Genomic DNA, 14,283 nt, shown 5'->3' with positions numbered 1-14,283 from the left:
GACATGGTTTATCCCGTGGTGTCCCTGCTCATGGCAGGGGGGTTGGAACTAGAGGATCTTCAGGTCCTTTCCAACCGTAACTGTTCTATGATTAAGGTACTTAGGGACATAAAGTGAATGGAAAAGGGGGGTAGGAAGTGCATGGAGCCCAGGAGCTTTCTGCTTCCATTGCTGTAGTGAGCAGAGGAGGCCACATCTCCAAGTCTGTGTTGCTCTCAGAAAGACCCTCGCTTTGGCTGTCAGTTGAAGGCAGGGCTGTGCTGTGCTGTGCATAGCCCCAGACAGGTGCTGATCTTTCAGACCTCTCTGTCCCTTGGCTGATGTGAGGGTTTTCCAGCTTCAGATGTCTTAAAAAAACCACCACCAAATACCACTCCCCATCTCCCCTCTTCCCATATTGCACTAAAAGTAGAAAGTGGAAAGACACGCTTGCAGAAATTTCTTCTTTATTTAAGGTTCTGTTTGTACAGGTAGAGAAGCTGTGTGGTGGGCATTGCTAGCATTTTTTTGAGGTTTGATTTACTGGCATCATTAATGTGCGACATCTGTAGCAAAAATAAAATAGGGTTCTGAGTTTTTTGTGGCACTCAAACTGTATCTACAGTTAAAAATATGCTTGTAGTTAAATATAAATGTTTAGCTGTATTGTATGACAGCGTGGCTGTTACTTGTAACCTGGGTTAGTGGTTGTTTAACTCATGTGGGAACTGGAGATAACTGCAAATTCCTACCATCGTGGCAGAGTTTTTGTAAATGCTGTCTGTTGAATCAATATAGGTAAGACACTGAAACAAAGCTGTTACCACTTCTGTTTCTCCTACAGGGGAGTTTCAGAAGTGGGAGGTTAAGGGCACCAGTTACCATGACAGGCATGGATTTTTGCCTGCCACATGGGGATGTGCCAGGCTGTCTGGAGGGCTGAAAATGGCAGGGGCTTTGACATGGGATGGGAGGTGTGAAATGGTTTCAAGAGCAATTGGGCAAGCATTTTCACTCTCAGAGGGGAAGGATGGTTTCAGTCAAAATGAGGCTGCCTATAGGTATGTGACCAGGTTTGACTGCTTACAGAGACTGATGAGGAAGGATATGGAAGAGAGATGTGGGGAGGAAAGCAGTCAGAAATGCGTCAAGTTTAAATCTGGCTGCATGAAATATTTTGCTACAGGTGTCTCCAAGTAAACCATTGTGCAGATTACAGGAGATGTGCACTCACATAGTGGGCTTGTCTTCTTCTACCACAGAGGGTGATAACAACAGAGACAATTAAGTATTTTAAGGAGAAATCCTGACAGAAAGTTTTGATATGGGAAGGATATCCTGCAGCTTTGCTTTGCAGGATACAGCTATACTTTAAATAATTTAAAAGAGCTGCAGTGAGCTGCTCTGACCAGAATTCAGCATCCTTGGCCACCTGTTGTGGATAGTATGCTATTTTTTGACCCACAAGGCATTCAGAGTATGTCGCTGTACATGCCGGATAAATTGATAAATCAAACAAATAATAAGAAAAAAGAATAAGGAAAAAAAATCAATCAAAAGGAGAATTGGTACATAATTATCTATGTAACTGGCAGAATTAGCAACACAGAGCATGTTATAGCAGTTATTCTGTCATATAACTGTTGCCCAGCTTTGTCTTTGGTTACAAATGTGTAAACAGTTTGGCCAGCATGGCTCTAGCTAGCAGGCTACAAAAAGGATCCAGTTTGTGGCATGTTTTCCTTCTGGCCTGCTGCCTTTCCCTCAAAGTGGTGTAGAAGTAATGCTTGGGTGGCCAAGGCTGCTAAACCAACTGATCTGGGCCATGTACATCTGTGCTGGGTAGAGGGGAGTCAGGCAAAAATATGGCCATGGGTATGGTATAGCACCTAGGAGTAAAACCTGCCATACTAGTAGCACAGATCTAGGGACTATCAGAAAAATGGGGTCTGAGTGATGTTATGGCACTACCTGGATTAGGTTCTGCTTGATTTAATATTACATATTCCTCCTCAAGCTGCAACACTGGGAGTCCTTTGAGTTTTGTTAAGTACCTGATTTTTAGCATGTTTTGGTCAGATACTGAGTTTTCTTGATGTAAGTCCTCATCTCTTGAGCCAAAGAGCATGTTGCTTAAGTCCAGAGACATACAGCAGCTTTACTGTCTCCTGCAGCCTGTGTTTAGGCACTGGAAAGCGAAGTTTCCTGGTGGGTGGAATCCTTCTTTTTCTTCCTTTTTTTTTTTTTTTTAATTGATATTTAATCAGATTTTCAATGTCTTGTGTGCCTGCCTCTGGGTAAAGGTGTATCTATGCAACAACAGTGCTCTTTCAACAATTTTGTTTGTCTTTGTTGATATCCATATATGCACAGTCCTGCCCTGTAAACGGATTACTAAGAACTTCTCTAGTATATATGTTTCTTGAAGGGCAAGGTAAAAATTGATTTTTGTTTCACAAGGCAGTGTGGCTTTTGCCCATTTTTTTACCATGATAACATTACCATTACTCATTTTAACGAGTAATTTTAACATTACCACGTTAATGGCTGATTTATTATTTTTCAGCTTGTAGTCTATTATGAAAGGTAAACGTGTGTCTTTTTTCAAAGGGAAACCTGGGTGCTACAGGAAGATGTCCTGCTAATTTGTGTTTAGTTTCTAAAGTTTGGTCATGGAAAACGGATTGATATGTGAAAATATTTTTGCTCATTTTCGTTTTTTTCTTGACAGTTTCATTTCAAATCAATATATTTATTTAGCCTCTGAGGTTAGTGTTGTCATAATTTTCTTCCTCTAGAGAGCTTTCTTGTGTAATTATGGAGGAGGAGACAGTAGTCAGGACATGCAGCGTCTAACAGACATTCCTTCTTGCAGATTCAGTTTGATGAAAGACAAATCGGGTGAACGTTAAACCCATCAAGGAAGGCAGAGAAGTCTGGCAAGACTCTTCTAGTTAGAACACTTCTACTTCTCTTTTTGGAGAGTTTAAGGAAATAGGATGGAAAAATTGTGCAATGTCATTAGAGCAAGCCTTGCTCCATAAATCAGTCTAAGGAGACTGGCATTTGTAAGCCTTTTTTTCCTCCTGTAACGTAAGGTAAATGTTTTTGCCATAACTGCAGAGAAGCAATAAAAGGCTGGTGAAGGCAAAGGTTATAAACAAATCATTCAGTGCCGACAGAGGGTCCAGAGATGCTGACAATAAAAAATAAAAGTGGAATAAGGCTGGGACTCTGATAAATTTCATTGATTTCTGTACTGTGTTATTATGGCTGCAGTCTGCACTGTTATCTTGTAGCTCCAAACCTTCATTATGGTTTCAGATGGTAACAGCTGTTGATACACTGCAGGAGGTTACAGTGACTACCATGGGGGCAAAGTACCATTTGCTGAGAAATAATTAGGAAAAAACCAATGGCTAGGTAGCTTTGATCTGCCTGTGGTGGTGTCCTTGCAGAAGACATTATATGCCAGTATTGCATCTGTTTTCTGGATGGGTTCATGAAGCCTTTATGAGAGCACACATGCTCTATAAAGCAGTATAACCAGAAGTGCCTGACTTGCTGAGTCAGTGCAAGAGGTGTGCTGCTGCACTGTGCCTGAGCTTCATCAGGCCACTGTGCCAAGACTGTTCAGCATCTACCTTTTTCACATGAACGGGGATATCTAAAGCTTTTTGCTGCTGTAACTGCCCTACTGTCAGTGCCATGTTAGACAGTCTGTGTCTAGCTCAGGTATCCACTTACACGTGTAACAGCAAAGTAAGCATGTCTGTAGCTGTCAGACTTGCACAAGCCTTAGGTCAGCAATATTAACAAAAATAGAAAGCCAAAACATGAAAGCAGTCCCCAAATCCTGTGCGATTTCCTAACAGTATGAGACGAGTTACGAGGTACCTCTGAATCCCAAGTGTTTTAAGCAAACAGCAGTCTGTTTACTACAGGTAAGCACAGATCCAACCATTAGTTTCTGGATTGTTTCTTATCTAACGCTGGGAGGAGGAGGGGGCCTGAAGTGCAGTCTTTAGGAACTTGCAGCAGATGAGAACACAAGCTGCGGGTGTGTGGGATAACCTGATACTGGCATATGCTATGGAGATGCTGGAAAACTGCCAAAGCACTTTCAGGCTGCTGCTTGGCAGGAGCATTAGAAAGTACTTGGTTCCCTCCTTCTTACTAAAGAGTTTGTAAAAGACTGAGAAGAGTATGTGTATGTGGAGGAAAAGAGGACAAAGGGAACACAAACCAGGTTATGTTCATAACACTGCAATAGTGGAAATAGTGAGGGCTGTTTGTTATTTTGAAGAAACCCAAGCTCTAACTATGCTGAGATGAATGAATTTGAAAGGAACTCCTCTTTATTAAATAAAAACGCTGTGTGGAGTTACTTATTGTATGATTTCATTCCTCTGCAGCCCACCCTCTCATACCAGCTCAGGGTGCTGCAGTGTTCCCGCAGTTCTAAAAAGGTTTTCAGAGGGTCACAATTCCACTGGAGCATTTCTGTGCCTTGCTTTTATATGCTCATTTGAATTAGTGGGCAGAAAAGGTTATTTATTTACTACCATCACAGGAGTAGCCCTGACTGTATCATCTGCTTCTGCCTTTGACCTAGCATATCGCTCACTGCAGTTGCGTCTGCCTCAATGACTCGAACCTTTTACTCTTCTGCTGCTTCTGAGTATAAATAAAAACCCAAGGACAAGTCCAGTGAGTCCCAGGGATGCGGTTCCAATACTTACTGCACAGATACATTTCAAGGACAGGTTTGGACTATAAGGCTGCTGTCAGCTAGGAGGGAAGGTAGAGTACAGGTCAGATACCATCACAGAAGAGATAAGATGACTAGGGGACCTGCCTGCTTGCCTGCCCACTGCCGCTTGCTGTTATTCTTACAGACATGAACATTGCCTTGGAATAGGCTTGACTGCTTTCTGTCAGCAAAAAATACTGACTTCTGGGTGTGATGAGGGGTACCCGTAAGTGGAGGTAATGGAAGAGTGTGGATTATTAAGCATTAAGATAGGGAGAGGTGGCTGGAAAGCCTGCTGGTACCTAAACCTGAATCTTGGTTATGTCTGTTACTCTGCTAACGCTGTTTCAGTTGGAAAGAAGGATATGAGGACTTGAGAGCTGCAATTCTTAACCTTCCTTATGAGGGCATCTAAAATCCAAAAGTCAGATCCATGCTTGATCCAAACCCTTTGTCTTCAAGAGATTTACAGGGAGAATAAATCTTGGCCAATGTATGTTCTATAGTACTTTTTTATTTACAACTCTGGAGCATAGTTATATCTTAGAAGTTTTCATGGTCTCCTTGACATTTTGCAGGGCTCCTTCCTTGCAGCACCATGGAATGTGGTGTTGCTTTTGGGAGGTTGCCACACCACGTTGTCTAGCCCCAGGCTAAGGGATTTTATTTATTTTTACTTCACATTGTTTCAGCTGTTTTCACTTTTACTTTATTTCCATAATCCCACAGAATTTCTTCATGAATGTGGCAGCACATTGGGTTTCTTGGTTTATGAGTTGTAGTTAGTTAAATAGCCTGCTGGATTTGTTTGCCCTTATCTGACAAATTTTAATACTGTAGCAGCAACAGAATGAAAGGTCACACTTCGGGAGCTGAGCTCTTATCAAAGAGATGGGAAAGTTGTTCTCCCGGAACACTGCTGATCTGAGGTTTTTCTAGCTGTCTTCTTTCTATTCAGTTAAAGTCTCTGGATGAGACACTATCACTCTTGTTAATGCAAAAGGAAATCTTTGTGAGAGTATGTAGCAATGTAATTTAATGTAACTGTATGTGTAGCTAAATTGCGTGCACGCATATACAGTGAGATCTGCCTTCTACAAACTCTACATTGTTGTTTTAACTATGATCTAAAAAAAGAAATAAAAAAGTAATGCACTGGTTGGTTTTCTGAGCCTATGTTGATTGTATCCTCTCTGCTCTTTCTTATATAGGTTTTCTGTTACTAAGACTACATAAATGACATTCTTTGTCTCTTATTTTACATTTTTTGACTTTGAGCCAGTTAAACAGTCAATTAAACTGTCATTGTAAATGAAATCTGAATACATTTATATATCAGTAGCAAGAGAAATGTTGGCTGTCCCATCTAAGGGGTATAACTTAGTGTTCAGTCTTTTGTTATTTTCTTGGTTTCAATGAACAGATAAGTATTGTCACTTTTCATAATAGAGGGACTGTTCACAAAGGGGCTATTGAAGGATTTACCTTAATAAGGTGAAACTGATATGAAGAGATTCATCTTGTACAATAAAACGTAGCTCCATTTACTGATCTAGAAAAGGAAGAAATGTCTGTTCTCATTGCTCTTGCAGGATTATCTTGACTGTATCACTGACCAGACCAAGCTTTCCCTGGGGACAGAAGAGCGATCAGCCCTGTTTGGAAACATACGGGATATCTGCCGTTTCAACAGGTAAATTCATATTTAGCTAAATGAAAACAGTTCAGTAGCCTGAGTTAATGGGGAGGGAGCAAACCAAGCTAATACTCTTTTATCACTTTAATACAGCAAAGATACATACATTGAGAAATGGTCTATTTTTGATTCTTAGCAGGATTGATTTGCTAAAATCAGATTATTTTAACTGTTCATTTTATGAATCAAGTGTGCTCTTCATTTACTTTTTTTGTTTCCATGCTGGGTATTTTCATGTGTTTGAGCCTCGCCTGCCCTTTTAGGCTCCAACTGAGCCTGGTGCAAGACCACTGTGAATTAAATTCTTGCCTTATTAAAGAGATGTTGTTTTATTCCTACTATACATAGTAGGAATATATGTATGTGGGTCCTTTTGTGTACCCGTACACATCATCCAAGTCTGGCTTTTCTAGTGTTTATACTGGTAGGGACTCCCTGAATTAATTTCTCAAACTGTGTTCAAGTATCTTCCATTTATTGAAGGTATCCATTTGGTATATTTACAACCTTCACCAAAACTCTGAAGATGGGATTCTTGTGTATACTGGGAGCATGAAGGTGAATTTCTTGCTTGTATAGCTAGTGCAATGTTGTGTGGAACCTACAGTATCTGCAGTTTTAGGAGCATGCTACTGCTACTTTTGTATGAATCCTCCATTACTATAAAATTACTTAACTTATTCAGCATTTAAGGAAAACCTGAATATGCAACCAATGTAAGAAATGTATTGGCATAACATTCCCACATCTTTTATATCCTGTTATGCCTGTAAAAGCTCTCTTAACTTTGCTATAATTAACAAAACATCTCCCAAACTATTGTGATCTTTGAAGAACAACAGATAATTTAGTTGAATCAAAAGAGGATTCTGAAATGGAGGACTCACGTGAAAAAGCATCTCCAATGTTTTTCTATCATCATGGGAAGCTACTTTAAAGTATTTCCGCTGCTGGGATCACTATTCAGTATCAAAGGGAAGCGTGGGGATGGATCTATTCAGATTTTACGGATAAAGGTGAAAACTACAAAGCTGCTGTGTCCTGCTTCAGCTACAACAGCTGACTTGACTGAATGCCTAGCATGACGGAAAATGCCTAGTGGTAGCCTGACCATCTGTTTTAGAGCCTTGAGGCAATGATTGTGAGCTTATAGCTTACCAGTGGTGACAGGATTGAAAAAACCAGTTCTGGCCATTATGTTTTCTGACCTCTCAAAAGCAAGGACACAATTATAGCAGCATCATTGCAAATATTACCTAACAAAAATACCCTCAAGTGTGAAAGGTTATTTTACAGAATATTTGAGTTACAAAAAAAGATTTGTAGAGGTTAAAAAGAAAAAGGAAAATTAAAAGAGCAGTTTCTAGAGATAGATACATTACAATGGTTAAAACTCACTGGAAAGTTGTCCAAAGCCTCTAGTGAGTTACTAATCTATTTCAGGCCTTCTGATTTAGAAGTCTACATGGAAATTGTGAGCTTGTAAGACTGAACACTCATTGTAGATCCCAGTATAGATTCAAGGATTAAGCTTCCTCCTGTGTAAAACTTGACATGTAGCTTCTGGGTCCTAAACATACTTTCAAACCTTTTTATTTACTTTTACTTTTGAAAAGGGTCCATTTGGCAGCTCTGTGTTAGTAGTTTCAGATGCCTTTTCTGACCATGATTTTGTAGTTTCAGAAATAACTTGTTTTTTTCAGCTTTGAATTTGACCATTAATCAATGATCAAAGGTTTTAGTTTTGGGTTTTTTTGGACTTTGTATAGATCTGAGAAATTTCATTTCAGTTAGTGGGAATTTCTTTCAGCTAAACTACTTAGGATTTTTACGTGTTGTGTTGAATGGCAGAAATGATGGTCAGGATGGTAACTGCTAGTCTTGTGACTAGAATCTCTTTTTGGAAAGCTATTTCTTAAAGTGGAACCACTAAGTATATACTAGTCTACTGGTCCTGTACTGCCCTTTGGAAAAAGCTCCCCCGCTATTAGTTTATTTATTCAGAATGGGAAAGTGTTCTCAAAGTCAGCATTTGCTGCCTTTTTTTCCTGGCCTTTCCTGTTGACATTCCCTACAGTATCAAGATAAATTCTCCACTTGATACCATGACTTGATTCTGAAATGGGAATGCTGCTGAGGAACGTGCTCAAGTTTAGTACTTCTACCAACAATCAGATGTTCTTAGGAGAAGCCAAGCTGTAATGTGTGCTGCTGACACAGGTTATTCTGCATGATCCTTGTCCACCAGTGACTACTGAAGCACAAAAGTACAGTGCAGGGCCATAACAATGAAGTTATATGAAGGCTAAATTTCTCTTGAATTTTTTTTTTTTTTTTTTATTTTTAATGAAAGTTGGAACTTTTCAGATTAATTTTCCAGAACTTTGTATGGTGAAAGTATTCTGCCATGAAGACCAGATTGGGCTTGTTATGTCCATTTTTTGTTTGAATGCTGCATTCTATCAGGCATTGAGAGAACAAAGTTTTTCAGAGATGCTGTTATTTTGTTTATGGCTATAGTGCACAGTGCTTGGTCATCAACAGGGTTTTGGGGATTTTTTTGTCACTGGTTCAGGACAAACCATGTTGTTTTCTTCCTGCATCTTTGCATTCCTTCCATTCCACCAAAATTGCCTGTCTCATGTCCCATCTCTCATTACCATCTCTCGCTTGCTCCAGTTCAGATCAAGATGGAGGAGAAAAATACTTGTGTCTTGTTTTAAAATGGTGCAGTGTTGACATAAAATGAATAAAGAATTTTAAAAGTGCCTTGTCTGAATTGTGTGTGCAAATATGGTGATTATTTGCAGACCTATAAATGTGTTTATCTCTTTCCTGTTGACCTCCTATAGTCAATAGCTTGATACTAACCTGCCCTTTGTTCTACTGAAAGTCTTCACCCACAGTGGGAAGATAAGTATATCGTCTTGAAAATAATTCGTACTCCAAAAAAATCAAAGCATCCTAAAGGACACTATAATGAGACTTTTATTCATTTGACTTGAAAAGATAACTAATGCACTGCATGAAAAATAGTCTCTTTATGTTTATGTCTCTCATTCCAAATGAGTTAGCATTAGCTATTGAGGAGGATCATACAGATTCAGATTTTTCCAGCCCACAAAAACCCAAGCTGCATAGCTCAGTACTTGGTCTTACATAGGACTGGAACTTGTGGCATGCCTCAGTCTGAGTCTTGTTAGCAATTCAGCTGCAAGAGATGGAGTTCCTCTAACAATGCTCCCTCACGCTCCCTTCCTGCCTGGTGGTTGGCACAAGTGAGGCACAGAGGCCAAGAGCTGTGATACCACCTGTGAACAGCATAAAACCTCTGGATATTCAGGTGAAGAGAACTAATGCTTTTCTCTGTTGTTTCTTCTGCCAGGGACTTAGATGTAGCCTATAATCATAGCCCTGCTTTTTCACATGTCAGCTTGGTAGTATAAGGATTTAATTAAATTTTACAGGATTCCTGGGCTTGACACATTTTTACAGAGGTCAGCTGCTCTTATCAATCCCATTCTTGACAGCTAGGTGAGACAGAAGAGAGTGCAGCATAGATACCAAAATCTTTTAAAGCACAGCCTTTGCACCATGGGCTTGAGCTGAACGCACAAACCACTAGCATGTTTACTGTATAAGCCTTGACTTATTGCATGAATATATAAAGTTTTTAAGTGTTGCATTACTGTGTCCTGTAGGAGAAATAATGTGATATTATAGGAAACCAATAGGAATAAAATGGCCATCAAGGTGCTACATACCTTAAGCCATCAGAAAAACATCTGCCTGCCAGACAGTGGGAATCCTCTGAGCCTGTTCAGTGTCTCTGATGCTATTTCCAAAACTCACGTGTGGAACACAGTCATTATAAGTAACCATTATGGTCACCATTGCCACAGCTTCTTTTGCTGACACAAAGATGTTTCATGAGTGTGGGGTGTCAAGCAGAGGTCATATTTTTATTCTCATTTTGATGAAGGGAGAAATTGAGGTGTGGAGGTTACATTGTTGCTGTGCAGAGTGGCTTAGTGACCACTGAACCTAAGGTCTTTGTCTGTCTTTGTTCCTTGTGACTGATTGCTGATTGCTTCCCTTCCTTCCTCCAGTAATTAGAGAAGCAAAGAACAAGTCAGGAAACTTTTCTGGTTTACTCCTTTTCTTACTTACAGAGGGAAATTGTGTCTGCTTAGAAGGGAAAAGGATAGTTCCCCAGATACAGGTTTAGCAACTGTTATGCAAAACTCATTCAGGGAACCAGCTGTGAACTGGGAAAAAAGTAGCCCTAAGTGGAAAATCATCTGATGGGGGTGGGAAGGAGTTCTATCAGAAAACAATTTGGCAGAAAACTCGGTTCCTTCTCTCATTTTCCCAAGTACATCCTTCAGTAAAACTAAAGACTACTTGTATCAAGGAGAGACCTCTGAGGTTTTCTTCTGCTTGAACTCTTTCTTTTACTGAATTGGCTTTCGAGAACTGAGTTTCATACAACAGTGAACACGCTCCTTTATTGCTTTGCTCCTGTTACAATGAATTCATTTCCTGCTTGGCATGTCAAAATCATAAAATCCTGTCTGTGAGGTTTTATTTTTATGCATGTAGAATTTATATATTCCCTTCCAGAAATCTTTTGCCAGGCTAACCATTTTTCTTCAGTGAAGAGACCCACTAAAGATAGATGAATTTTCGGAGTGAACTTATTGCCATTCTTCTTGTACGTGTAATACCTCCCTGGTTCTCATCTGTGTTTTTCAGACCATCTCCTCATTTTCCTCAATCAAGTAAACCTCCTGGAACATACAAAATCTTTATAGGGCAGGGCATGTGCTTCGCTATCTTAAGTTTTGTTGGTTTAAAATTGTGTTAGTTGTTATACAAGCTTACACGACTGACTGACAGTATCACTGTGAGAATCGTAGAAGAGCTGTTAATCTGAAGGAAGGGTCTTAGCTTTGCTTAAGAGATCAGCAATCCACGGTTATTGTGATGACTTTTGAGTATGCAGGAGTACCGTTTCCTTAGGGTGCCCTTCTGCCTTCAAACAAAAAATGCCAGTGGCTACATCTAGGGGGAAAAGGGGCATGAAAGAGGTTCTCATTCCCTTTTTAGGACTCTGTGTTGTTAAGTGCTTTGGGCTTCACTGCCATGAATGGTGAAGCACTGTCTGGCCCCGAATATACATATATGTCTATTCCAAGGTGTGCCATAACTGTCTTTCCTTTTCCTGTTCTTTCTTTTAGTGAACTTCTTCAAGATTTGGAAAACTGTGAAAATGATCCCGTGGCTATAGCAGACTGTTTTGTTTCCAAGGTAAGTGGCTTCTGCAGGAGTCTTCAGCACAACACCATTTGCAGAGTGATATGGGGGAATAAGATTAATTTATTAGCTTTAGAGGCCTAATCCTGAGAGCTTGTGTGACTTCAACCAAGAAAAGTTAGCAAATCTCTGGAAAGGAAAGGAATTTTTCTTAGCGGGTGACAGGAAGTTACCCCTGATTTGCATTTTTTAAAAATCAAGAAAAAGGCATTATTTTCTTCAGTAGCTGTATCTGGAATGGTGGAGCTGTTGATCTAGAGTTCATTGTAGGAAACCCAGAGCACCAGTCATGGAGAAGGGGAATGGCTATAATGGGAAGGACAACAAGAGATTAAGTAATTTGAGCTACAGATTACTCTGCTCTATTTAACTGCAGATATCACCAGAGAACCTACGTTTGCCTTGAATCAGTAGAGTCCAAATGTGTCAAGAAAATGCCATTGCCATGGTAATTCTGGAGGCAGAGGAATGGAAGAGGGGGCATTTAGTAGTTTAAATTTGGATAATCCCTCTATAAATGTGTTTCCCTTTAAAAACAAAAAAATAAAAAAACCAAAACAAGTACAAACCCCAACAAAAACAAAAAGCCAAATCCTGTCATGTTTTATACTTTGTCCTGAACTCAGTATTGCCAGCACTAAGCATTCAACGTATTAGGTCTAGCACAAGGATTTAGAATTAACTGCACCACCCCCTCATGGTGGTCCAGTAATTTGTTTGGCACTGTTGTGACACAAGAGAAGTAATGACACCAGCGTAACACTGCTGTTTTCAGATCACTTGCTTAAGTTGAGTTTGAGAAAGCTGTTATTTATCTAGTAATTTATCCTTTGTAAGCACTGAAAGATCTTAGTGTTGGTACCACTACTATAAAACAAGGATGTGTTTCTTCCTCATTGCAATGTGTTTTATGGTATATGTTATTGCTCCAAATAGCGTTTATTGAATTGAAGGAGAGTGAACGGGACAAGTACAAGTGCAAAGTCCTGCTTCTGGAATGGAAATAACCCCATGTGCACACTGGGTCCAGTCTACTAGGGAAACAGATTGGCAAAAAACGATGTGCGGTCCTGGTAGACAAGAAGCTGAGTATAAGTCAGAGAGTGCCTGTGCAGAAAAGGACAGTTGTGAGGCCTTCAGGATATTTACAGATACCACAATTTGGAGCCCGTAGATCTTTTTGCTGTATTGCTTGCTTATAGCTTGGGCCACTGGGACTACTTCTGGCTGGTACATGAAATGGAGGTGGTGCAAGTGATAGTAATAAGTCCAGGAAAAAGCTGTGCTCTTACTCAAATTGGCCAGCTGAAAGGAGTTTTCTGGTAGACTTTCTGTCCGTTAGTTCAAAATCCATCTGCATATCATTGCTTGTGCTTTTTGTTCCCTTGTCAAATGCTTTTAGCATTTGTATTATTGGCAGGCAACTGCCTGATGGCTCAGAAATTGCTGGAGATCGCAGTTCTAAAAAGCATTTTTTAGCTTCATCCAGACAAGTGCAAATACTTAAAAGCAAAATCTAACAATACCACAGTTCTGGTTTTAGCCATGAAGATGTCATTACAGCAACAGCCGACTGTCTTAACAGGCTCCAGTTGTCCATTCTTGGTTGATTGTATCTTCCCGGCACTGAGTAGTGGAAATAAAACTGCCTTTTTTGGCAGTATGCACTCCTTCAAATCTTACGGGACTTTAGCCATTTATTGTTTGATTGTTTCAAGTGTGCTGGATCTTCACTGTGAGTTAAACACAGGGATAACATCACACTGAAGTCATAGCTCACAGCTTTAGCTAATGGATGTAGCTCTGCTGGAGCTTCTTTAATGCTTCCAGTGGAACTGTGCTTAGGCTACAAAAGCTATGGATCTAGTGTCATTTTTCACCCTACTGGTTCAGCTGTGAATGCCGCAGTTGTTGGGAATTCAAACGTATAATCAAGTTTTCACTGTAGGTACTGTGTTTACTTTTTGCATTTCATGAAGCTCAGTAACTGCATAAAGTAATAGCCATTTCTTTCTTCAGGATTCATCTGAAATGACACAAAATTGCTTTGCATGTATAACAAAAACACTTATAGTTAAAGTAACTCTGCAGCTTGTTGGAACTAAAATGTTTTATATTCATAAAAACATCCAGGGAGCTTAATTTTTTAAGGCCTAGTTTTAGACTGCATTTGGTAGACTGTTTCTTCGAACTTTGTTGTTTGGTTTTGCTCAATAAAAATTGTAAAGCATATTATGCTTCACTCAGTCATACGTTGCTGTGCTTCCTGTGTATAACTTCCATGCTTGAGCAGTAAACAGCCTTGCAACTTTTACTTTTAAGGGAAATAGAGTAAGGATTGTCAAGTCACACTTTGAACAAATCTCATAATTGTGGATTTGAATCTTTATCTTAACATTTGTTGTGCAGAGTTCCCAAAGTAAACAGCTCTAAAAATGACAGCTTTTCTTCAGCAAGATTATATTTTATTTTATTTCATATATTTTTTTATTTTAAAATATATTTAAATGTAAATATATTTTATTTTAAAATCTATTTA

The 14,283-nt window shown here is 39.5% G+C and overlaps 1 protein-coding gene across 1 annotated transcript in view; it reads left to right on the top strand.

Moving 5' to 3' along the window:
- The window catches only part of LOC104402546 (pleckstrin homology domain-containing family G member 1-like), a gene marked incomplete at its 3' end in the record, with an annotated part of 104,948 nt that extends 93,210 nt beyond the window's left edge, over positions 1–11,738 (top strand). Inside the window, exons 3-4 of the mRNA XM_010010448.1 lie at positions 6,325–6,425; positions 11,669–11,738. Of these exons, the coding sequence (XP_010008750.1) occupies positions 6,325–6,425; positions 11,669–11,738 (171 nt within the window). The remainder of the gene's footprint in view (positions 1–6,324; positions 6,426–11,668) is intronic.
- Between the last annotated feature and the right edge of the window lie 2,545 nt (positions 11,739–14,283).

Source organism: Nestor notabilis, unplaced genomic scaffold (genome assembly GCF_000696875.1).
Source record: "Nestor notabilis isolate BGI_N333 unplaced genomic scaffold, ASM69687v1 scaffold16872, whole genome shotgun sequence".
NCBI classification, from domain to species: domain Eukaryota; kingdom Metazoa; phylum Chordata; class Aves; order Psittaciformes; family Psittacidae; genus Nestor; species Nestor notabilis.
This window is presented reverse-complemented; position numbering and strand designations above follow the sequence as displayed.